This window comes from Ursus maritimus, unplaced genomic scaffold, assembly GCF_017311325.1.
Source record: "Ursus maritimus isolate PB19 unplaced genomic scaffold, ASM1731132v1 scaffold_26, whole genome shotgun sequence".
In the NCBI taxonomy this organism is placed as follows: Eukaryota; Metazoa; Chordata; class Mammalia; order Carnivora; family Ursidae; genus Ursus; species Ursus maritimus.
Genome location: NW_024425119.1, coordinates 36,922,890 through 36,949,069, shown reverse-complemented (window position 1 = coordinate 36,949,069; position 26,180 = coordinate 36,922,890). Strand labels below are relative to the sequence as shown.

The window sequence follows — 26,180 nt, the reverse complement described above, 5'->3', positions numbered from 1 at the left end:
GGGGGGGGGCGGGGAAAGGCAGAGGGGGAGAGAGAATCCCAAGCAGACTCCCTGCTGAGCACAGAGCCTGACGTGGGGCTCGATCTCAGGAGCCTGAGATCATGACCTGAGCCAAAATCAAGAGTTGGACGCTTAACTGACGGAGCCACCAAGGTGCCCCTGAATATTTTTTTTTAAGTTGGAAATATTTGATAACATATATAGTGTTGCAACCAACACCTTTCTTGCACGTAATATTTTCTCTTTTATGTTACTCTTTTGTATATAAACATTTATTGAAGCCAAACTGCTTTTAAAAGAAAGTAGGGGGAGGCGGGGTATTGTGATATTGTTTAAACAAAAGTGGTTAACCTTGAATGCAGAGAATAACCAGAGAATATTCTGAATTATTTCATTGTCCCTAATTGGGATAGCAGCCATCATTAAATTGAGCAGTAACAAGAGCACAATCCAATAAATTGTTCGTTATAAATAATAAATATTGGTTAACAAAATCACTTAGGCTTTGAATTAAATTTTCTGTTTGAATCTTTTATTGGTATGATAAAAATTGGGTGTATTTTTTTTTCGAAGTTATGCTTTTATTTATTTTTTTTAATGATTTTTTATTATGTTAGTCACCATACAGTACATCCACGGTTTCCGATGTAAGGCTCGATGATTCATTAGTTGTGTATAACACCCAGTGCACCATGCAATACGTGAAAAATTGGGTGTATTTTGACAAATAGAATCAGATTTCAGATTCACTGGAGATTTTTTTTCCACGGCCATTAGTTGTTAGGCTCGTTCCTCTCATTTTCCTTAGCCGCCTTCTGTTTTCTAAAGAGGAGCATGCAGTTTACTTTGGATTTCACAATTAGGATATACATGTCTGTATTTAGAGGCTCCTAACCAGCCAGGCCCTATACTAAGGCTTTTTTAAAATATTCTTTCATTTAAATTACTATGACAATGTTTATTTAATATTCAAGGCAAGGATTCTGAACTCTAATTTGTTGCTAAATACTTCAAGGGGTAGCCTGAAATTAAAATAATTAAAAAAAATTGATCCATAGTTTAAAATTTTACCAACGTTCACTTTTAGTAGGAAGGTAGAAATTAAAGTGAGATTTATAGTGGTTGGAAATCTACATAATAAGAAAACAGTGCAAAATGTGTTGAGAATCATCTTCGTAGCTTATGTGTCTTTCAGAAATTCAGCTGAGCTATCTGAGATTTGTATTCCAGGTTCATTGAAATATGATTCAGAATGGATCTTAAGAACAAAAAGGAAGTGTATATATATACTAACCATAGGTTCCATTATCCTGAATCTTTCTGCCCTGGGGAAGGCAAATTGTATAAAATACCTACAGATGAAAGCCCAGTTACTCGATCACTTGAAAGGCCTTATTACATGGCTTTTGTTTTAAATAACCACAGAACGAAAATTTTAGAGCTTGAAAAGATTAAAACCAACTTTGACTTTGGATATAGATATTTTAGGAGCATAAAAAATTTCAGGAGGGTATCTGAAATAAATACACTACTATATATATACTATATATACCTACGGTGGCCTTCATGGCCCATAACCTAATTTCCTGCCCTTGGGGACACTGGAACAAATTAAGCATGTCCACTATGACTATGTTTAATTTCAAGAAACTCTTTCATGGTAGGCCTGTTGGTTTGTGAAATGATTGATGATGATGATGAAATAGAATATTGAACTAAACAGTAGTTAACACTTAAGAAAAGTTGAAATTTTTAACTAATTTAAAACATTAATATTAGAGCTGAGAATCTAAAACTAAACAAAGAAAACCTTTGAATTGATGAAATATGCACAGAGCAATACACTGAAGTTTAACAGCCACTCAAAAAGTTATTTTCCCAAATTTACCTACCTATATTTTACCTATATTATACCTATGCAGTCTTTAAACATATTGCCAGTTTTTACTTTGCCTCTAAGTTTAATCTTGATCTCTGAGTTTGCACATTTTATTTTATTTTTTTTTAAGATTTTATTTATTTGAGACAGAGAGAGCAAGTGCATGAGCAGAGAGGATGGAAGAGGGGCAGAAGGAGAGGGAGAAGCAGGCTCCCTACTGAGCAGGGAGCCTGATGACTTTGGCCTGGATCCCAGGACCCTGAGATCATGACCTGAGCTAAAGGCAGCCGCTTAACCAACTGAGCCACCCAGGCGCCCCCCTGAGTTTGCACATTTTAAAGTATATAATTAGAAAGGTGAAGGCTAGAGAAGGTCTGACACAGGGCTGTAGTAGGGACAGCTGATCCATAATTGTGATTCCCTATAGACAATAAGATACCACTTCCACACACACACACAGGTTGAGAAAATAGGATTTATTTTTTGGCAGATTTCCAAGAAGTTAAAATTTTGGCCCTAAAAGGGTTAAAGTTTAAAGCCTTGGAAGCATTTTGTATTTGAAGTATTTAAGAGATTATTTTATTTAAAGGGACACACATATGTGATCAAGAGGTTCTGATATCCACTAGGGTTTTCTGTCTTTAAAGTAATATAAAGTATTTCCCTTATCTTTTAAGTAACTTTTTAAATGTGATTAACTTTCCTGCTGTAAGCAGATTATCCTCCTTTAACTTATTTATCTCAGTCCTCCATTTCATATCAAATGCTGATAGCTTCAGTTTCAGAAAGTAAGGTTAAAGAAGTCAAATTTGGACAGCTGGCAAAGGTATGTTTTCTCTTCTGAGACTAGAAATGAAGAGGGTCTTACTATGATGAGTACAGTTCTTGAAGAAGTCAAACGACAGTGTTCAATGCAGACAGGTGAGGAATATATTTTTGAATTAATACATATCAAAAAATCAGAATGCGACTAGTTGACTTATATCTTGACTGCTGATGTGTTTTATGTACAGATGTTCTTTTATGCAGTGAGTAGAAATTTACACATTCTGGTGATTAGAATACTTTTCAAAGCTATATCGTCTGGATTTCTTCAGTTTTCCCTGGAATTTTGAGTTTTATTTATTCCTGAACTAAACTAAACCTCTCCGTTATGTAGTTCTCTGTAAATAAGAATTTAAACATACTGTGGAGCAATACTATTAGTCCTTATCTTTAAAACTTTGTAAAGCATTGTTAAATACATCATTTCATTTAATTATTACAACTTGTGCAAGAGGTGATTCAGGACTGTCTATCATCATCCTTAAAGTAAGAGAGGTTGCTAGTTCTGGGTCCTCCAGAACTTTTATATTCCAAATCCCCTGTTGTTTTCACCTCACGGATTAATCCTTTGGTAAAACCTTTGGTAGAGCAAAGAATATTTCTACATTGTGAACCACTCATTATCTAAAGCATAAATGTAATAGAGTTTTATTTAATAATGTTTTTACTAGTTAGATAAAGTGTATTTCTGTATAGCCTAGTTTTAAATGTTGGAATTTTAAAATGATTTGTGCAGGTAGTTTATGAAATTTACTCTTTTTCTAGGGAAAGAATTAACTATTAAATGTAAAAAGAAATTAAATTAAAAGTAATTCTTACCCAACTGTTGTATCTTCAAGAACAAGAAAGATTCCCTTTGAGTAGTTAGATAAAATGCTTTCTTGGTGTTAATTTTATCACTGACAGTCATTTGTCCTTCAGGAGTACATTCTTGAAAGCTGTTTCACTAATGTGGATTGACAAGGACTGTCTTGAAAGAACTGGTTAAGTGTGATAGGGAACATGTAGTCTGTCTGACTACAGGTGAGCACTTTTTTGGAGGTGTCCAGGCTAGGTATCTTAGAACCATCAACAAGAAAAATAGGTTCTTGTGAATAGAAACCCTCTAATGGTGTGCATTCCTAAATCCCTTATATTGCCTTTGAACTGTAGTTTTATATAATGTGCTCTATTTGTTAGTAGGAAAGATAGATGTTCTAGAGATTCCCATGAACAGACAAACCTACTTGTAAGTGTAGGTACTGAGATTTAGTCTTTAAGCACTTACCTTTAACACTTGCTTCTCTCTCTCTAGGAGGGGCTATCTATAGGCAGCCTTTGTGATTGAGGATAGAGCAGCAACAGGAAGCAAGAAATATTAGAAATCAAGAATCCTGAATTCCAAATAAGGAAGGTTTCCTGTTCTTACATTTAAATATGGGTTTGTCTGAGCTGGGAATTTACAACGCTTCAGAATACTAGGGTATGTTTTACTGAAATCATTAGGAAGATTTTTTTTTTCTATCAAAATTGCCTCCTTCACTGATACAACCTTAGTACAGAGCTTTCACAATAAAATTATGCTCTGTTTTTTAATACACATTGCATTGTAAAGCAGTGATCAAATTCTATTTTTAGCTTTATCAAGTTGAATGGTGATGTTGAACTACCTTGATTATGAAACTAAATTAGATACTTTACGAATTATTGAAATGAAAGTCATATTGGGTTAAATAGATAATTGAAGAGTATTTTTGATGTATATAAGGAATCAAAATGGTGAATAATTAAGGGGTATTTATTTTTGATGTATAAAAGGAAAACAAAATTTGGGATAATTTTCTTCAAAACTAAAATCACATTTTTAAGCACAATAAGTATATTAGTTCAAAGTTTTCTAAATTAGTTTTAATGTGCATTTTAAAAACCACACAACTAAATCAGCTATATTAGTAACACAAACTATGAAAACCTAAGATTAAAATATCTGACATTTTCTGAATGGATACCTGTTGGATATAAGGGTGCAGTACCCGTGGGAATGCCTTAAAATTAGGCCAATGCAAACCGTTTTAAAACTCTGTAAAACTTTCCTAGTAAAGGTATTTGATTGTCACGTTAGGTGTAATTTTATGCATTAGTACCTGCTAATGATGGTGTCTTTGAACTTTGCCATGTGTACTTTGCTTACAGTATACATTAACAAAAAATTAATGATCCATTTAATTTTTAAAAAAATCTATTTTGATTTCTTTTTTATTCTTCTTTAGTCAATCTTAATTTATTGAAGTATGCTATGAAGACTTAACTCAGGATAACCCAATTTCTTTTCTCTTTCCCCTTTGAAATGTGTTGTTAAACTGTTCTAAGGTCAGAATTGGATATCATCCTTTCTAAGTAGCCATAGCAAAGATATTTTGTCTACTATGGGTAGCTTGTTTTCTGACCTGTGCTTTCCTTAACTGGGGAGGATAACTTGGTTTTCAGCATTTTTTCTGATGGCTGAACCTGAGCTAAAGAAAACTTATTAACTTATTTTCTAGTACTAACTAACTATACACAAATTGTTGATAACATATAACAGTGGTTTTCCGAACTATTTTTTGTTGTTTTCTTTTTGTTTTTGTAATAGCAGTGGAACCTTTCCTTCAAATGAAACCTTAAACAAATCTGTAGCAATTATTCTTGAGGAGGAGAGAACAGAACCAAAATCTTACTCAGAACCCTGTTATTTGAAACAGATCAAAATGGAATGGCTCAGGTTAAAACTGACAGTTTTAAAGGCAGGAATGCCATTTAGCTGGTGTCAGACGAGGAAATTTAATAAGGAAGAAAATACGGTTATGTAATTTCGGAGTTCTTGAAAGATTGATGCATCTAATATACAGTAGATTTCTTGAACAAGTGGCTTTATTTGTTAGATCTTAGTAAGTGTTACAAATAGAAATAGATATAATAAAATGAAATATTTTAATTTCCATATATGTCATGAACTTTGCAAATTCCAACAAAAAATCATTAAGAACTCCTGTCTTTCACATGCATGTATATACATCTTATTGTAGGTTGTCTTTTTGTTAATGAACTAATAAGCTTTTTTTGTTTTTGTTTGTGCAGTGAAGGTAGTTGATATTTAGAAGACTTTATGCAATGCTTAGTATATGCCATACACTCTTCTAAGATTAATTCCATTAATTCCCCAAAGAACCTTAGAGAGAAGTTCTGTTATCCTCATAGTCACAAGTGAGGTAACTGAGACACACAAAATCTGTAACTTGCTCAAGGTTACTTACCAGGGCAAGATATGAAAGTAGATAGTAAATTCAGAGCTTCCATACGTCTTTGTTAATAGTTTTTTAAAAAACATGGACAGAAACAAAGTTTTCATTTATCATTATTTTATCTTTTATTGAATGCTTATCTAAATTTACCTTTAAAATATAAATAAGTATATTCTGAAACTTTATAAGAACTTGGAAGTTTTAATTTTTTTAAATCAAATTTTTTTTTAATACTAGAGAGACAGGGAGGGAGGGGCAGAAGGAGAAGGAGAAGAGGGAGAGAGAAAATCTTAAGCAGGCTCGACACCCAGTGTGGAGCCTGACACAGGGCTTGACCCTACAGCCCTGAGATTATGACCTGAGTTGGGGACTTAACTGACTGAGCCACCCAGGCGCCCCGAAAAGTTTTACTTTTAAATATTATTTTGAATTATAAATTTATTAGTACAACTTCTATTTTAAGAAATTTCATATAGTAAATGCTAATATGGTAAATAGCAATCACATAGTTGAGTTTCTTGAACTAGAGTTGCTATTTGCAGTGCATTATTAAAAAAGATATGGACAGTTTTGTCACTACTTGTTGCAAAGCTTCTTAAGGTCAAGTTTTCTGTAAGGAGAGTAATAACATCCTAAATCCATAGTACTTAGGAAGTAAGCTGAGCTGGCTTCTACTAGTCTGAACCAATTTAATACGGTAAGGTCACATTTCCTAAATCAGATGTGCTAAAGCATTTTATCAAGGCCTACATAACAGGAAAAGAAAAATTACTTTTTAGAGTAGTAAAAAGTAACTCAGTTTATATTTTGGCTGCTCTCAAAGTGATTCACAGGCTTTGTGAAAATGTATTCTATGATCAAAGGCTGCATATAGTCTGATCTACCTGTGCTTGTATAAGCATATCTTGGTATGTTCCAAAGTCCAAAAAGGCAAAAATGACAACATATTTCACCAGAGAATAAAAGATAATTTATCAGAATTCCATTACTATCCTGTGGTCTTTTAGACTGTTGCTATTACATTGTTAAAATCCTGTTTTACTTTTATAACCATAAGTAACTACTAATACCACCTTTTGGTATTTTTGTATGGTACAGAATCTTCCCTCCTACTCTAATGGGCAAAATATTCCATTTTAAGTTATTTAAATAATATAAACTTATTCCTTTACAAATATTTAAATACTGTAATCATAGAAACTCCTATAGTTGATGCACATTTATTTTGAAAGTATAGGAAATAATTTTATCAAAGTAAAGCTCATTTAGAATCACAGAGTGATCAAAAGACAATTTTCCTTAATCTATAAAGAATGCCTACAATTCAATTTTAAAAAGACCAGCAACCTGATAAGTTAAGCAAAGGGCATGAATAAACAATTTAAAGAAAAGGAACTTTGAAAAGCTCTTAAAAATATGAAAATATGCCCAATCTTACTTATATAAAAGGAAATGTAAATTAAAACTCTTAGGCATACCATGCTATTAATTGAGAATGGGACCACTCAGAAATAGTAATAAAAACCAATTTAAGATACATAATTAAGAGAAAAAATTCAGTTCAGCATATGAATTAATTATACTACATATGTGAAAGCTACACCGTATATACGTATATGTGTTGGATATCCCCTCAAGGATATATAGGAAACTACTTCTGGAGAAGTTATTGCTGATGTATCTTTATTCAAAATAATTGATTTGGAGAGAAATATTAAGTCATAGAATATTAAGATCTGTACTAGACCTGTCCAAGCCATTCCTTCTACAGCTGATTTAATGTTGCCTGAGTGCTTTAGGTCACAGAGCTGTTGATTTCAGGGTAGTTCTCCTTTCAGTGTACCAGTAGTTCTCATCTGGGCAAGGAGGTCTTAATGGTATCTTGATATCTTGATAATAGAGATTTTTATCTCGTTGATGGTAGTGCAGTTATCTAGCATACAGTAGGTGCTCCGTAAATGTTTGAATGAATTGAACAAATTTAAGATATTTATTACTCTTGACATGGTACAGGTGGATAGAAATTATTTTTCTATTTCCTTTTCCAGGGAAAACTTATTATAACTGCATTTGTTATAGTTTAATTTTTATGTATTCTAAAGAAACATTTGTAAAGTTATAATTTGCTAATCATTTTTCAGATACTGGCTTCATGTCCTGTTGACCGAAAACCATTTCAAGCAGTGTTTAAGTTGAGTGCATTGGAAGGTTGTGTTAAGGTAAGGCTTATGTTTTACTTTGCAACGTGAACTGTATAAAATTAGTTGAGATGATTTTCCCTTAATAGATTTCCAGTTTGAGTATATTTATGATTTGTTCAACTTTAGGTTTAATATGTGATTATTATTTCTCTTCAGCATGGCAAGCCCAGACTTTTCTACAAGGCTACAGAAATTTTGAACCTTTTTTTTTTCTTTGCCCTCTTAAGGAAGACATTCCATGGTAGTCACCTTACGATTTTCCACAAAATATTACTTCTGATGCTCTGAAAGAAGTTTCACATTTAGTCTTAAATTGCAGGAGGTTAAAATTTTTAGAATGTTTCTAGTGTGAGGACTTTTATGTGTCAGAAACATTTACTAATTAATTGGATAGTGCTTTGAATACATTTTTCCAGTGAAAAGGGGTTTGAAATGGAATATTAGATTCAAAGACCAGCCCCACAAAAACTTTAAGTTTGAAATACCTGAATATTATTTTCCATGAAAAGCATTATTATGTTTGGAAGATTAAGCCAATAAAACTAAATATGAAATGGTATCTTTGTTTTTAAATGCTGGTGCTTGAAGGAAAGTGAGCAGTTAGAGAAGGATATGGGGATTTGTAGAGATCTTGAGAGAGACTTCTCATAGTTTCAGGGTTGGCATGGGCAGATGACTTTATTCTTTTATTAAGTACAATTTTATTGTAATACTTAATCCTAATCACTTTCATGAGATGCACATTTAAATACATATCTCATTGATGTTATTTATGATTATGAACCATGATTATGATTTGTATTTAGATTTATTTTTGGCTTACAAATAAAAGAAGAAAAAAGAAATAACATATTCCTGAGTTAATGAATAAAAGGTGAAAAGACAAAAGGAGAATAAGTAGTTATATAAGATGTATGAGAAAAAGATTTGAGATGCCATTTACAAGTCATGAATGACTTACTGTAGTAACTGGCTGGCTTAGTTGGTAGAACATGCAACTCTTGATCTCAGGGTAATGAGTTTGAGCCCCCATTGCAGGTAGAATTTACTTAAAAAAAAAAGAGTTCTTACTATATACATACCTGATACCATTGATGGGGGCGGTGGGGGGTTACTGTTTCCAAGTAGCATGATAAGTCCATAACAGTTTGGCTGCTGTCTTTGTGAATAGGAAGGGGTATGAAAGTGACATACAACTATTTAAGCATAAGATGTTCTCAGTGTAGGTATTTATAATTTGTTTTGATATATTTTTACCAGATGTGAGGAACAAATGAGACTACAATTCAAGTAACATGACATGTAAAACATGATTTTGCTTGTAATTATGTAATTGTACATCTATATAAATTAGTACGTCTTGGAGAAAAGATGTAACATTATATAAATGTGTAATATTATGATCAAAATTAAAGCATGGCTTCTCTGAAAGATTGTTTATTTTTCCAGACTATATATATTATGTTGCTGAAGATGTATTGGCATGAACTAGCTTCCAAAGATATTTTCCTCTAAAACTTCGTTGCTTTATGTGAAATACTGTTTTGTTGCTTGGAGTAACAATTTACATTTTCTTTAATATGGTTTGTGTTTTACTTAAATTAAAAGTCTGGTGCAGGGGTGCCTGGGTGGTGCAGTTGGTTGAGTGTCCCACTCTTGGTTTCCTCTTGGGTTGTGATCTCGGGGTTGTGAGATTGGGCCCCACTTTGGGTACCATGCTGAGCATGGAGTCTGCTTCTCTCTCTCTCCCTCTGCCCCTCCCTCCCTCAAATAAATAAATAAATCTTTTTTTTTTAAAGTTTGATGCAGTATTAACCTAATTTAGTCAGACTTAACAAGTGTTTCTTATTATGTGATATTAACTACATGCTCTTAATATTTTCCTTTGACCTTTACTTCTGAATCTTCATTTTATTATCTTTATCCCTTTCCAACTAAATTTGAATGAGACATCTGTACTTGTTTACTCCCTTTTCATAATTGCTTTTCAACTCACATTGAACATTTACCTCTGTAAAAGTGTCCTCACTGAGGTTTGGAATAATTTTTTATTTTCTGCATGTGGTGCTCTTGACTACTCTTTATTTTCTTTGGCTTATAGGATATCGTTTTATGAATGTTTGTATGTATGTTCATTTGTTTTACTTTTCTGACCTTTCACAGTCTTTACCATCTCTCTGCCTTCCTTGACTTTTAAAAAATCATTTCTTACATTTTAAAATTCCTTTCCATTTTCTGGGGATACTTTCTCTCTAAATCTTCTTGAGTACTCCAGTAGCTTTAAGCTCTTACCTGTATTTGTATGGCTTCTAAAACTATCACTAGCCCAGATCTTTTTCTTCAGAACCAGATTTATGTTTTCATGTGCTTGTTGGATATCTCCATGTAGAATGTAAACATTAACAGATCCAGAACTCATCTGGGAGTTTTCCATTTTTTTTTTCTCTCTTATCTTTGCCTAGTCCTTCTGAGCAATGTCTTAAATTTGTTTCCTCTTCATTCTTCTTTTGTCACTTCTTTGTAGGCCTTCATGCTGTCATCTAGACTGGCTCTACCAATAGAAATATACTACAAGCCACTATAATTTAAAATTTTTACTTTTAGTAGTCATATTGAAAGAGTAAAAAGAAAACTATTAAAATAAATTTTTATAATTAATCCAACATAATGTATTATGTCAACATATAGTATTTTTAAAGAATTATTGAGAGGTTTTACCTTGTTGTTGTTCTGTATCTTTGAAATCCAGTGTTTATTTTACAAATAGAGTACATCTCAATTCAGATAAGCCACATTTCAGTGCTCAGTAGCCACATATGGCTAGTGACTTGTCTCTCACAGTGTAGATCTACACAGCTCTAAGAGCTTTCTTCTGGTTTGCCAGGCTTTATAGTCTCTCCTTAACTGGTTCATTCTCCACATCACTGGCAAAGTTTATCCTGAAAAACAAATTTGGTCATTTCATTCACTTGCTTTATTTTATTTTTATTTTTTTAAAGATTTTATTTATTTATTTGACAGAAAGAGACAGTGAGAGAAGGAACACAAGCAAGGGGAGTGTGAGAGGGAGAAACAGGCTTCCCGCCAAGCAGGGAGCCCAATGCGGGGCTCGATCCCAGGACCCTGGGAACATGACCTGAGCCAAAGGCAGACGCTTAATGGCTGAGCCACCCAGGCGCCCCCATTCGCTTGCTTTAATACCTCCATTTATTCGCTGGTTCCCATGGAATTATTTTTTTACTTGAAGCCCTTTACAGTCTGGTCCTAATATATTATATCAACTTCATATCCTGCTAATATTTTCTTTCCTATCTGCATTGGCTTCCCATTGGTCTTGTAACTGTGTTCTTTTTTCCATTCAGAATATTTTTTTCTTTGACAAATTCCTACTCTTCAAGACCCACTCATTAAAGTCTTCTCTGTTATCCTCAGATAGAGTTAATTTCTCAGTCCTACATGTATACAGAGATCTGTGCTCATGAGCACTTTCTGTTTACATGCCTCTCACTATTTTGTTCCCCTGGAGTTTAACACACTTGCCAGTCTTATGGTTTAGCATGCTTGAATGAAAAAGCTTATGTATTTGGGCTGCTCTTTCATTCAGAAAATTTTGTTTCTTTAATTTTTTTATCCTTTCAAAGGAGAATTGATAGGTTGTCATTTGTGATGCTGGATTATCACTCTAAATAAGGGATTTTGCTTTTCTTCTAGGTTCAAGTAAAAAGACAGTTGAGAGAAACAAAAGACAAGAAAACTGAAAGCTCTTTTAAGAAGCAGCTCTTCTGTTGTGAAAATTCTAAAAGCTGTATGAGGTTAGTGATGAAATTTTTAAGTGGGGTCCAAAGGTTTAAAACCAGATGATAGCTAATAAAAAAAAAAAGTACTCCTCTTTGTTTTTTTTTTAATGATGTGGGGTTTAAATGTATTTAATTACTTCTTTTAAAGCACACACTTGATAAGAAAGGACCAGTTGAAATCTGAGAATAGAATTTGAACTGTATTTTTGATGAATTTTTTTTCTGTAATCTGTTTAGGTGTATATTTTTGTAAAATAAAAATGTTATATCAGTGTAAATAAAAGTTTACTCATTTCTCTATATGACAAACCAGTAATGAGTAAGTACTGGTGCACTGACCACATTTTGAGTAGCACTGCTCTAGTATTTATGGACAAAAAATAGAAAGTAATGATAGAGCACAACATTCTTCATGAGACAGTTCTAATTGAAATTGCTTATTATCTTTATAATTTTCTTTTTTTGTATTGTAGCAGGCACTTGGTAACTACCATAGCAACCATTTATGTTTTAACATGTTTGGATTTGTTTCTTTAATTACTGTTGTTAAAATGTAATTGCCTAGAAATACAGTGCTTGGTACTTGAGTTTAATAGGTATTTAACATATTTTCTGAACTAAATTGAGTTAATAGTGTACTGGAAATTAATTTATTATTAATAGTTAAATTATTCTAATACATTTAAAGTTAAGCCCATTTTGATCTGACATATATTCAGAGCTGTCCAAAAATTATATTCTTAAGACAGTATATATTGTCAAATTCCTAATTAAACCTATGATTCATTAGTACATTTAATCAGAATACTAATTTCTTTTTTTTCTTTGAAAAATTCATTCATTTATTTTAGTAGGGGGGGCGGTAGAGGGAGAGAGAGTCTAAGCAGACTCCGTCCTGAGCATGCAGCCTCACTCAGGGCTCAGTCTCACAACCCTGAGATCACGACCCAAGCTGAAACCAAGAGTTGGACACTAAACAGACTGTATCACCCAGGCACCCCCAGAATACTAATTTCTTAACAGAGTAGATTTATTTAGTTACTCAAACAGTTGACAGTAGTTCTTAAGGTTTATTAAGTCATGCCACAGTTTATAACACTGCAGCCCTTTAAATCTTTTTGGAAGTTATGGACTTCTTTGACAATCTGAAGAAGGCTATAGACACCTTCTACCAGAAAAACAGGTCATAAAACATACTTACAGACAAAACTTTGTGTGTGATTTTAAGGTATTCATGGAACACCCATTCAAAGAGCACAGCCATAAACTCAAGTTAGTAACTGCATTAGAGCAAATTTTATTTACATTTTCTTGTAACTGTCAGTTTTGATTCTTGCATTTATGTTTACATAGAAGATAGCACACTTTTCCCAGCACGCTGAAGAACTTCTGCTAGCTTCATTCTTGATACATCTCCTGTCACTAGCTATGACTGCGTCATGGATATACATTTTTATGCTTTCTCTGAATTACCACAGTTCTCTGGCCCTTACTGAGAGTGCAGTGGTCATCACTGTATGTCCTATAACAGGGTCATACAGTGGGTCTAACACAGCTGAGATAGTCCATAGGCTTAACTGCTTTTTCTCAGGGATTTGGTGGTAGCGGGATGGTTTAGAGAAATAAGATGCAAAACAATAATTTGCTTTTTCCTACCAAGTTGGCCCCTTCGTGATTTCTCCCAAGGTGGAAAATCCGGCAGCTATTGAATATTTGTAATATATTCTTTTTTGGAGTCTTTGGATGTTTTTAGCATTCCTTTCATTAAGTCTCACATTCACTGCATATAACCTAGTGTCTACAGCACTTAGATATCCATGCAGTGTTGCCTCTCCTAAAGCAGTACAAAAACCCTGACACCCCTTCCTTTCTGATACTTTCTATCAGTTCCAGGGAAAGGGATTGTGCTTTTTTCCCCCCTTGGTAGTGAATCTCCCTTGGAGTGGAGAGTGGCAACTGAATGGCAGGTCATGTTTTCTTTGCTAGAATTTAAAACTCAGTGCCTAATCCATTTCATTTTGCTTGGTAGTGAATTGAAAAATAAATGAGCAGAACAACAATTTTCTCTTAGTTATTTCACCTCTTTATTAATGTTTACAGAAAAAAGGTCATAAAAGAAGATCTGTTAAATGCAAAACTTAATGACTTGAAGATGACACATAGTAAGTGAATTTTTTTACTTGTGTGTTCTACCTTTTTTTGTTTCTTACATCAATGCTTGTGTTAAAGTTCTTATTATAGTTACATTTTCGTTTGGAAAATAGTCATACACAGAACTCTGCTGAGCTCTGTACGTTGTGTTCAGTCCTATATAAACTGTTTTCATGGCGTCATTTATGCTGTCCCTCCCCCACTTTTAATGCTCAGCTTGGAGGGAGGGAAGATTGAGTGTGAGTGCGTGTGCGCACACGCGTGTGTTTGTGTGTATGTTAGAAAAGAAAAAGGAGAAACGAGTGTTTTCTAATTACTTGGTGGTTAGCAGCGTGCATGTGGTCTCACTCTACTCATTAGTGCAGAAGTCCTTAGGGAAGATGAGGTAAAATACCTGTGGGCCAGAAACTGTAAGCAGTAGCCTTATAGGTACTGAGAGAGGTCTGTGGCATTAGGAAGTTAATTCACAGTTCCCCGAAGAAGTTGTGGTTTGGCCTGTAGCCACACTTCTAACTTGAAACTTTGTTTGGAAATGAAGCACCTCTTACATATTTATCTAATGAGCAGTTAAATATTCCTGTCTTTTGTTCTTGTCTAGTGCATGGTTCACCATGCTTTGTGACTCCTCCTCAGGGCTCAGGCTGTTTATTCTGTTCCAAAGAACAACTTACCATAAGCTGTTTGTAAGCAAGGGGGTGAACATATATTTTCCAGGTTAGGTTACAGTGTATTTCTGTTTATAGATACAAAGAATTAATGAATTCATTGTTGTTAAAAGTAAATGATAATCAACTTCATTCTTTATAGATTATGAGGTTTGGATGTTGTTACTTTTTCTGATTGGAATTAACATGATCTCTCAGGTTCATAGATCCCCAGATTTATGGCCTTTGAATTTACTATTTACATGAAATTGCAGTATAAGGACTTCTGTGGTCATATAGCATTTTTCTTTTGTTAAAAACTTGAGATATCAAAACTTTGTTTTTCTGTCATTGCTATAGATTAGCACCCTTTTTTATGGATAGCCTTTGTTCAGTAACTCTAGGATCTGATATAAAATTTACTGCTGAGGAAGATTAAACACTGTTATAGATTTTCTTTAAATAATTTGGCATGCTCTCACTATATTAATCTTAATTTTAAGACTACTGTAATTTCCTTTAGTATATATCTTCTGCGTGGCCTTATTTTTAGAGAGAGAAAACTGTTCCTGCCAGAAGGTTAGAACTGTCCAAGCGCTGTAACATAGTGCTTATGTCTACTTAAGTTAAGATCCCTGAATTATTTTTTTGGTTTAGGATAGAAATACTCATTATGCTTTATGAGTGGATACTACAGAAGTACTAACTAATACCTAGGTAATTATGAGCAAATGTGTTTACAAGTCTGGATTGATTTGAGGGTACTTGGTGATTTTCCTTTTAGTTTTTTCTATGATGTTGCTTTTTACTTGGGGAGTTCAGTACATCCAACATGGCCAGTTTTACTTCCTGCATTGAAATAAATTATGTACCTGATGACATAGTTAGCTTGTATTTAGGTATTGTATTTAATGAAAATTATTCAAGTTTAAGTTCTAATTCCGTACACAGCATGTACTCAGTGTGAGATGTTCATACTAGTAGAGCCAAAGAGAATTGAGATCAACTCACCCCATTCAACAAACCATACTAAGCACAGTTCTAAACTCTTAGGATTATAGTAGTGTACAAAAGAGACAAAGTACTTGCTAACAGAGTATCTTCTGTGGACAATAAAAAGATAAATGTATAATATGACATGTAGTGATAAGTGCTTTAAAGAAGAATAGAACAAGGTAAAGTGATAAAGGGTGATGACATTGGGGAGGTAATATATAAGGGGTCAGGAAAATCCTCTTGGATAAGTTTATAGGTGAATAGGAACCCAAAAGAATTAAGGGATGAAGCCATAAAGATATCTCAGGGAAGAATGTTCTAGGTGAGACAACAGCAAGTGCAGAAGCCCTGAGACAAGCGGAACCTTGGCATGTTCAAGGAATAGCACGGAGGTCAATATGACTAGAATGATTGAGTTAGATAGAGGAGGAAGAGTAAGACATTGGTGGGCAGGGCCTTTAGGGCCTGTGTGAGATGAGAAGCATTTTCTGGGGTAACATGCTCTGACATATTATTAAAGGATAACTCTGCCTGTTAAGGGGGGAATAGATTATAGGAGGACAGAGAGACTAATTAGGTGGCCATTTTCTAGGCCAAAGATCATGGTAGATTGGGCCAAGAAGGTATTAGTGGAAGTAGTGAGAAGTGGTTCAATTCTGAACATACTGTATTTCAAAGGTGAAGTTAACAGGATTTGGTGATGGGTTGGATGTTGGGTGTGCAGTTGATTCTAAGGTCTTGGCCTGATGAATTGTTAAAATGGAGTTGCTGATCAGTGAAATGGTAAAGGCTGGTAGAATGCTTAGGAGGGTATAATCAAGAATTCTGTTGAACATGTAAGATGCCTACTCTACAATCAAGTAGAGGTGCTCTGAAGAAATACAGATGTTTGCATGTCATATGCAGATAAGATCTGTTTATCTTCCGGCCATCTTACAGATGGTCCCCAATTTATGATGGTTAGATTTAGGATTTCTGACTTTTAGTGGTATGAAAGTGATACACATTCAGTAGAAAGTGCCCTTTGAATTTTGATCTTTTCCGAGGCTAGTGATACATAGCACAGTACTCTTTAGTGATACTGAGCAGCTCCCAGTCAGCCATGCAATCACAAGGGTAAAAAAAAACTAATATACTTAAAACCACTCTGTACCCATATAACCATGCTGTTTTTCACTTTCAGTACAGTATTCAGTAAATTACATGAGATATTCAGCACTTTATTATAAAACAGGTTTTGTGTTAGATGATTTTGCCCAACTATAGGCTAATGGAAATGTTCTGAGTGTGTTAGAAGTAGGCCTAGGCTAAGCTGTGATATTCAGTAGGTTAGGTGTATTAAATGTGTTTTAAGGTATCTTCAACTTACAGTGTGTTTATTGGGATGTGACCCCATCGTAAGTCAAGGAAGGTACGTAATTAGAAAAAGTTGGAGTCTACATGTAGGGAAGTTTTACAAATACCTCACCTATTTATTATACCTGCATATTAATTTTTATTTATGATTTTATTTAAAAACAAAATAAAATAATGCCTAGATTAGTTACTAGTTCCCTAGGGCTGCTATAACAAATTAACCACAAACTTGGTGGCTTAAACCAACAGGAATTGGTTTTCTCACCATTCTGGAGGTTAGAATTCTGACGTCAAGGTGTTGGTAGACCCATACTCCTTCTGAAGGTTCTAGGAAAGAATCCTTCCTTGTCTCTTCCTAACTTTTGGTGGCTCCTGGCAATCCTTGGCATTCTTCTGCATCACTGGAGTCTCTGTCTCTGTCTTCATATGCCCTTCCTCTGTGTCTCCCTCTATATCATTTTCTGTCTCTGGTAAGGACACTCTCATTGAATTTAGTTAGTGGCCACCCTAATCCGGTATGGTCTCTCATCAGTCTTACCTTACTTGCATCTACCAAAATCCTGTTTCTCTCTCTTTTTTTTTAAAGATTCTGTTTACTCATCTGAAGCAGAGAGAGAGAGAGAGAGTGCAAGCAGGGAGGAGGATCAGAGGGACAGGGAGAAGCAGACTCCCCGCTGAGCAGGGAACCCAGTGCGGGGCTCGATCCCAGGATCCTGAGATCATGACCTGAGCCGAAGGCAGAGGCTTAACCAACTGAGCCACCCAGGTGCCCCAAGATCATATTTCTAAATGTCATAATATTCTGAGTTCCAGGTGGACATGAATTTGGGGGGATTCTTTCCACTACAGGGTCACTAAAGAGCTGTTTTAGTATTTATAAAATAAAATTTCTAAGTGATACGAAAATGATGTACACCAACCCTGGTGCCTAGATTGTGTTCTCCAAATACCATTTCCCAATAAAAGAACCAGGGCACCTTGAAATAAATGACTGACTGATTCCAGGTTGGAGATAATAAATAAGATGTGCCTAGAACATTTTTCTAAAAGCAGGAAGTCTTTAAACACTACTTGCATCATAACAAAAAGTCTTAGGAATCAATTTGATTGGGCTTCCTCTAGCCAAAAATGGGACAATTTGAGCATCAAGAAGAGTAGTAACTACAGTTATTGAGACCTATCAGATATGTTGAAGTCCAGGAGTTCATCATGCTACCTTATAAGTAAACAAACCAACTAATTGGTCTGTTTAGGAGGATGCTAGGAGGTTAACTTATTTTGAAAACTGGTATTTGAAAGATAGTATCAAAGCATCCTTCATGCCTTCCCTAGGTAAACTATATATCAGGATAATTGAACAGGTAATAAAGGAAAGTTAATTTTTAAAAAAAAATATTTCAGCAAATAATTTTAGATGGAATTACAGATTTTGAATACCAGCATTTTGTAAACTCTAATGAATAAATGGATCGTAGACAGTGATCATCAGTGGCTGTTAGCATCGCAGGAGGAGAGAAGAGCAAATATTCAACACCTACTTATGGAAGTAAATAGCAAATATACAGTAGTAAAAACAAAACAAAAAAACCCTGCATCTGATTAAAAATCTGACTACTGATTTACAGGATATATAGAAACATAGAAGCATATTAAGCAACTACAAGGGGGTACAATCAGCAAAATTTAGACACAGATAAATGACCTGGTTTCTTCAGTCTGAAAATTCCAAGGAGTTTAAAAGGGATGGAGGGGAACCCATGGATTGAAGAGACAAACATTAAAGCAATCACAATATTTGGATCCTTATTCTAACATGTCATTAAAAGAAAGTAAGCAAATATAACTTGGGGTGTCTGGGTGGCTCAGTTGGTTAAACGTCTGCCTTCAGCTTGGGTCATGAAATGGGGTCCTGGGATTGAGCCCCACATCGGGCTCTTGGGGAGCCTGCTTCTCCCTCTCCCTCTGCCTGCTGTTTTCGCCTGCTTGTGCATGCACTTGTTCTCTCTCTGTCAAATAAACAAATAAAATCTTGAAAAAAACAAATACAACTATGGACAATTGGGAAAAATTGAACATTGGGTATTTGATATTAAGGAGTTATGGGGTTTTTTTATTTGTGAGAATGGTATTAAGGGTATTTTTTTTCCCCAAAGGGCACTTGTCTTTTTGGAGTTACATACTGAAATATTTATGTATTAAATGGTACGATGTCCAGAATTATTTCCAAATGATCTTGAGAAGGTTGTAGATAAATTAACACTGGACATGAATTAATAATTTTGGAGATTGGGATATGGGTATATGGGGATTTCATTATGCTATTCTGTCTACTTTTGTATCGTTTGGCATTTTCTGTAATTAAAAAGAAATGTACTGTGAGAATTTAATTGACCGTTTTCCCCCTTCCCCCATAGTGGTACATAAAGTAATTCAAGACCTTATAGTTAACTTCATCAAAATATAGTATATTGTCTTGGGTGTATGGGTTTTTTTCTGTAAAATTCTAAATTTCTTGTGGGTATTTTCTAAATGGCATTTTCCAGGGTATCATGCAAAGTGGTAGTGACTGTTAAGTACTTACTATTTGATTGTCCTTGGCTGCAACAACCTGATAACAAAAGATAATTGATCTATGTAACAAATAGGAAACAGAGACTCAGGAAACTTAAGTAATAAAAACATGCACAAGAACAATACCACCAATTTCAGGGAAGTATTTTCCTTTAATGAAGGAAGGAGACAGATTAATGTTAAGTAAAAATGGCTAAATTTTAACAGTCAAATCTGCTCTGTAGGTGTCTTTTTTGTACTTTCTGGGATGTTCAAAATCATTCATAATTGTAAACTTTAAGACAGTTTTATTTTTATTTTTTTAAAGATTTTATTTATTTATTTGACACAGAGAGAGAGACAGCCAGTGAGAGAGGGATGACAAGCAGGGGGAGTGGGATAGGAAGAAGCAGGCTCCCAGTGGACGAGCCCGATGCGGGGCTCGATCCCAGGACTCTGGGATCAGGCCCTGAGCCGAAGGCAGACACTTAACGACTGAGCCACCCAGGCACCCCTTTAAGACAGTTTTAAAAGGCTCGGTGTCTTGGCCAAGATCACACACCTAACAGTTGGAGCAGCCAGATTTGATCAGTCTTCTGACTCCATATACGGTGTCTCTTCCCACCGCACAGTAATACTAAAGCATGATATTAGTAATGTTAGCCCTCTTAAGCCTTTCACTTTATGGTTGTCTGCAGCCTTTATCACTCACCTTATTATCTTATTTTGTTGGCTCTTGTTTGGATGTACCTTTGAGCTAAAAAATAATTAATATAAAATTAACTCATTTTGATAGCAACTTGTCTGTTCCCTACTTAATAGATCAATTAACCTTGATTATTTTGCCTTACCTTTCAGAAATGTGTTATCAGTCTTCTTTTTCAGACTAAAGTTCATAAACAACAACTACAGGAATAGGACCTTTAAGAATTTTTACCTTTAATTTTCACTTTCCTCCCTCTTACACTGCTGGTGGGAATGCAAGCTGGTATAGCCACTCTGGAAAACAGTATGGAGCTTCCTCAAAAAGTTAAAAATAGAGCTACCCTACGACCCAGCAATTGCACTACTAGGTATTTACCCCAAAAGATACAAATGTAGTGATCCAGAGGGGCACCTGCACCGCAATGCTTATAGCAGCTGTGTCCACAATAGCCAAACTGTAGAAAGAGCCCAGATGTCCATTGACAGATGCATGGATAAAAAAGATGTGGTATACATATACAATGGAATATTACTCAGCCATCAAAAAAATGAAATCTTGCCATTTGCAGCAGGGGAGAGGGAAGGAGGGATGGGAGGATAGGGTAACTGGGTGACGGACATTAAGGTGGGCATGTGATGTAATGAGCACTGGGTGTTACATACAACTAATGAATCACTGACCTCTGCAGTAATATACTGTGTGTTAATTCATTGAATTTAAAAAGAAAAGGAAAGTGACTCAGCAGCCCCTTCCTTCATTCAGTGTGAGGCAGTGACAGAGCTACTAGCATCTAATGGTGCTCCTGGTCTGACCACTGCCCTTTGCTGGAAACATTCCTTCTGATGTGTGTTTTCATTGGTTCTGCTACATTACAATGGTTCTCTTTTTTTAAGAAAAGCTTTTTTTTCATGTTCCGTATGAAATTTCTTAGATAACTACTTACGAACAAACTGCCTCATTAGAAGACACTAAAAGAACCTTATAAATGTCACTTTTAATTGTCTCAAAGTTTAGGGCAGAAATGAACCTTTATACAAGAGAAAAGCAACCTTGGACCCTTAAATGTAGGCATTTGATGACTAAGCAAAGAACGAAGAGATTATGTTGAAGGTAGAGAGTTAGTGGTAAGTTGTGCATATTAAATACATCTTTATTTACTTACCCAGTTACACTGAACAGGAGCCATTGTTTTCTAAGGATAATTTAAATTTCTTTTTATAAAAAGGCTTCTTGAGAAAACCTTGTTTTTCTACCTAGGACTGCATAAATAGATTTTAGAAGCAACTCAGTATAGCTTCTTTTATTTCTTAAAGTTCTTTGAAACAGGAAGGAACTGTTCTTTGAACATTTATGTGTGACTTTATGCCTGAAGTCACTTATCTTTATGTTATGCACTACTCAGACTAATGAATAGAACATATGAAACTGTAAAATTCTTTTATCTGAATTAGAAATTATACATTAGTTAAAATTGTAGCAGGCCTGATAGACAGATTTTCTTGGGAGTTGGGCCACTTGGGTTTTGTACTGGTTTTTCCATTAAATCATCTGTGACTCTAGTAAAATTATGTAAATTGTTTAGTTTCTTAGTTTGATGAAATACTCGTGCCTCACTTGAAGATACTGGGGAAGGTTAGCATACCTTTGGCAAATTTGTTAAGGAAATGTCACATTCTTTGCTCATGCTAGATAACTGAGTTGTCATACTTTTTTTAAATTTTGAAGTCTTTTACGTACTTAGTTCTCAGAATGAACGTTAATCTTTGGTTTGGGCTAGTAGTTTATAATTGATGTAGTTTATAAAAAGTATCCCCTTTTCAGGCATTTCTTAATGGAGTGCTTCTTTAAGTACATGCTCGATCCATTTAATTATGGCTTTATTAACCTTGGAATCAATTAATCAGACTGTAATTGGGTACCTGCCAAGTAATGGGCTCTAAGCTAAGAGCCTTTTTCATACTTGTTTGTATTGTAGAAAAGATGTTTTCATGAAACATCTTTTGGGATTAGTATTTCATGAAACATGTTTAGGATGTGCTGAATTCAAATAAAACAAGCTTCCAGCTAAGCATAGCAGACTGATAAAGCATAGCACCTGTTTAATTCCCTAATCCTTCCCAGAACCCTACTAAAATGATAACAAAAGAATGAAAAGAAAAGAAAAATTTTAAGCCACAACAGCAGAGAACTAGGGAGAAGAGAAAGCAGATAAGAGATGTCCACAAAACTTGAAAGTGATTATGTGAGGTGAATGGTAAATTGTTTTAGTAGATGGGGTGCCTGGCCAGTTCAGTCAGTAGAGCCTATGACTCTTGATTTTCGGGTCATGAGTTCAAGCCCTATGTTGCGGGTAGAGTTTACTTAAAAAAAAAAAAAAAAGTCTTAGTAGAAAGCTGAACCTTTCATGGGGAGCATAGAGTTAAGAAGAAATCAGTTTACATACCATAGAACCTTAGACAGTCTTGGGTCTGAGGACCTCTATTATCTTTGAAGGCAGGGATATGGGTGGTGCCAAATAACAGAATTGGTTAAAGTGTTTTAAAGGACTTCATCCTGCAGAGTCTTGGTTGAACAGGGTAGGGGAAGGAGTCCACTCAGGCAAAGACTGGAGGCTTACTCTCTAGAGTGAGCCGTTAAATCAGATTACACTCTGGCACAAATGAGGTTAGAGGAAACAACAGAGTAAAGAGAGGGGAATTAAGTCAAATGTTAAGGCCTCTAATTCTCTACCCATGGCACTTGCAGTCTTGCTTATTCCCAGATTGGGAAATAGGCATCTTCTGAGTTACTGTCTTACCTAAGAGAAAAGACTTGTGATACTGATATTTGGGAGTCTCCAAATGAAATAGCCAGATCTCTGCTTGATCACCCTACAGTGAAACTTATTAGTTGAAATGCTCTGACCACCTATCTTCACCATTTTCAGTCGGTATTTTAGTGTCTCACAAATCAAGGATCACCAGATATTTAGGGGAAACCTCCAATATAAGAGAGGTCAAAACAGAGACAAAAGGAACTGGATAGAATAAACCAAGTGCTGGGAAACAGGGAACAATTTAAAAATTAGTACTCTCAGAGATAAGAGAAGGATTAGTTCATCATTGAAACAAGAAAGACCAAAAAAAAAAAAAAAAAACAAAACTTTTGGAAATCAAAAATGTTATAGGGGCACCTGGGTGGCTCAGCCGTTAAGCGTCTGCCTTCGGCTCAGGGCCTGATCCCAGAGTCCTGGGATCGAGCCCCGCACCGGGCTCCCTGTTCAGCGGGAAGCCTGCTTCACCCTCTCACACTCCCCCTGCTTGTGTTCCCTCTCTCACTGTCTCTCTGTCAAATAAATAAAAATAAAAATAAATCACAAAAATGTTATAGTAGAAATTTTAAAAATTCAATAGGGGTAGAGAATAAACTGAGAAATCTGAGAACGTAAGACGAAAAGCTGACGAGACGATAGGTTATTAGTCTGTGAGGTTCAGTACCGAATAATAACATTTCAGAAAGAAAGCCAAAAGGCAGAAAGTTATCAAGAAAAGGTACTACCAAGGAAGATTTCCCAGAACAGCTGGGTGTGCATATCTGGATAAAGAAATAGCCTAACACCTGGTAAATGAGGAAAGAACTAATGTGCTTCATAAAATTCTGGGACTCTGCAGATAAAAAATCCTAAGAGGTTCTAGAGAGAGAAAACAGACCATATATAAAAGAATATTACCAACAACGGATGGAGCACTGGAGCAATGCCTTGAAAATTATGGGGAAAATAATTACTAACCGAGGACATTTTAAACCCTGTTAAACTGTCAATCAAGTGTCAATCAAGAATAAAGACATTGTCAAACTGTAAGGGCTCAAAAATTGATTCTCACACATCGTTTCTCAGCATTCTGCTGGAGGATGTGCATGCTTCTACTAAATAAGTAAATGAAGGAACATTCTGAGATTCAAAAAATGAATTCTGACCTAGGGAAGAGATAATCAGGATTATCAGGATGGTGATGGGTAGTTCAGAATGACCTTTAACCAAGTTTTAGAGAGTTACCAGTTCAGACTGGCGCAGGACAAAGGAGTGGCATTTCCATGAGAGTGGGAAACAGATTTTGTGGATGAGTTGATGTGTTTGAGTGTATTAAGAGGAGATTTATACTTCTGTTGTAGAGTTAGCTAAATTAATCATAGGTAGTAAAGAGAAAACAAAGTAATTAACCCTAGGAAAAGCAAGCAGTTGTACAAGAAAAATAATCATAATTTAGTACATGGTTCAGCTGTGAATAATGTTTATATAGTTATATTAATGTAATAGTGCTTATATCAGATGTTGATATATCAAAAAGAACATTCGGTGGAAGCAGCTAAGGAGTGGTGGGTAGGGCAGTGGTGTAAGAGAAAAGTCTTTATCTTCTATAGTAAAAAAATCAATAGAAAATATCTGAAACCAAAAAAATCAAGGTAGAGTAGTATAAGCATGTTATTTAGAAATAAAGAGGCAAATATTAAAAGAAACAGTTAAGGAATTCGATGAGTGTTTTCAGGGAGTGAGAATTTTTGTAGTTTTTCTCTCTAAGCCTTGAAGTACTGTTTGACTTACTAACGTTTGTACATGCATTACTTTGATAATAAATGTAAAGGCCTACATTGCTGTCCAAACGCAGATTGATTAGTAGGGTGGATTTGTGAAATGGTCTCTAGGAGATCACAATTTAGACATATCTACTAGTATTGAATATTTTTGAGATTGTTATTGGAGCTGCTCAGTAATTACCTGAGCATTACCCAGAAATAGGTGAAATTACCTTTTGAACTAAATTTTTACATTTAGCATTGACCAGAAAACAAACAGTTCTTCCCATAGAGAGCATTAGGGTGGCTTTCTGACATAGGTTTTCAAGTGAAGGACTGCTGTGTAAACTTTACAAACTCAGAAGTATCAAGTGAATGAAACCTGAGTGAAAAGAACTCAGTACGCTTAGGGTATAAAAGACACTGTACACCTGCAACACAACAATTCTATGCCTAGCTGAAGGAAAGAGTTACTTCTAAGAATGTGTTGGATACCCATCACATTTTTATAACTGGCTTGACGCGCAATTTAAAAAATCAGTGTCGGGGAGCCTGGGTGGCTCAGTCGGTGAAGTGTCTAAGACTTTGGCTTTGGCTGTGATCTCGGGGTCCTGGGATCGAGCCTCAAGTCAGGCTCCATGCTCAGCGGGGAGTCTGCTTTCCCTCTCCCTCTGCCCCTCCCCCCTGCTCATCTCTCTCTCTCTCCACTAACTAAAATCTTTTTTATAAATAAAAGTAGTATCATCTTTTAAATATACATTGAAGAGTGAGAAAATAAGTTCCTGGAACTCAGCCAGTACCCCTTTCCCCAGTGTTGAAATCACATTTGTTAGAACAGTTCTGGTTGGGACATGTGTGAAGGATGGATGGTAGCACGAAACCAAACTGCTGTTGTATAGTAACTTGAAATTAGTGTGCTCTTAAGTAGAAAGTAACCTTTACCAACTGGACTGACAGAAGAAACCCCAAATACATAATGGTCTTACAGGTAGTGGGAAACAGGCCGCCTCAGTAGAGTGATTTATTTTTAACAAAATCACTAGACCCTTTGTGAGGCAAGCAAGGCAGAAGATTGAAAGATCTGTTGTCATTTGCACTGTGCACTGTTTATAGCGTTCTGAGGTGAGAGCAGTGACAGCGGTACCAGCAGCGCTTTAGTGCAGACAACAAATGCATTGGTAGGTAGAGAAGACTAATAACATAGGCTCCATGGTAAAGAAGAACTAAGAGCAGTAATCTATAAAGATGTTAACACAATTTT

The 26,180-nt window shown here is 35.2% G+C and overlaps 1 protein-coding gene across 5 annotated transcripts in view; it reads left to right on the top strand.

Annotated features, from left to right (window-relative positions):
* SCAF11 (SR-related CTD associated factor 11) overlaps positions 1 to 26,180 on the top strand; it is a 66,212-nt gene that overhangs the window by 28,191 nt on the left and 11,841 nt on the right. For all 5 annotated transcript variants that reach the window (XM_040642366.1, XM_040642363.1, XM_040642362.1 and 2 more), the window contains 3 exons: positions 8,106 to 8,183; positions 11,877 to 11,977; positions 14,063 to 14,124. In XM_040642366.1, the coding sequence (XP_040498300.1) occupies positions 8,106 to 8,183; positions 11,877 to 11,977; positions 14,063 to 14,124 (241 nt within the window). The remainder of the gene's footprint in view (positions 1 to 8,105; positions 8,184 to 11,876; positions 11,978 to 14,062; positions 14,125 to 26,180) is intronic.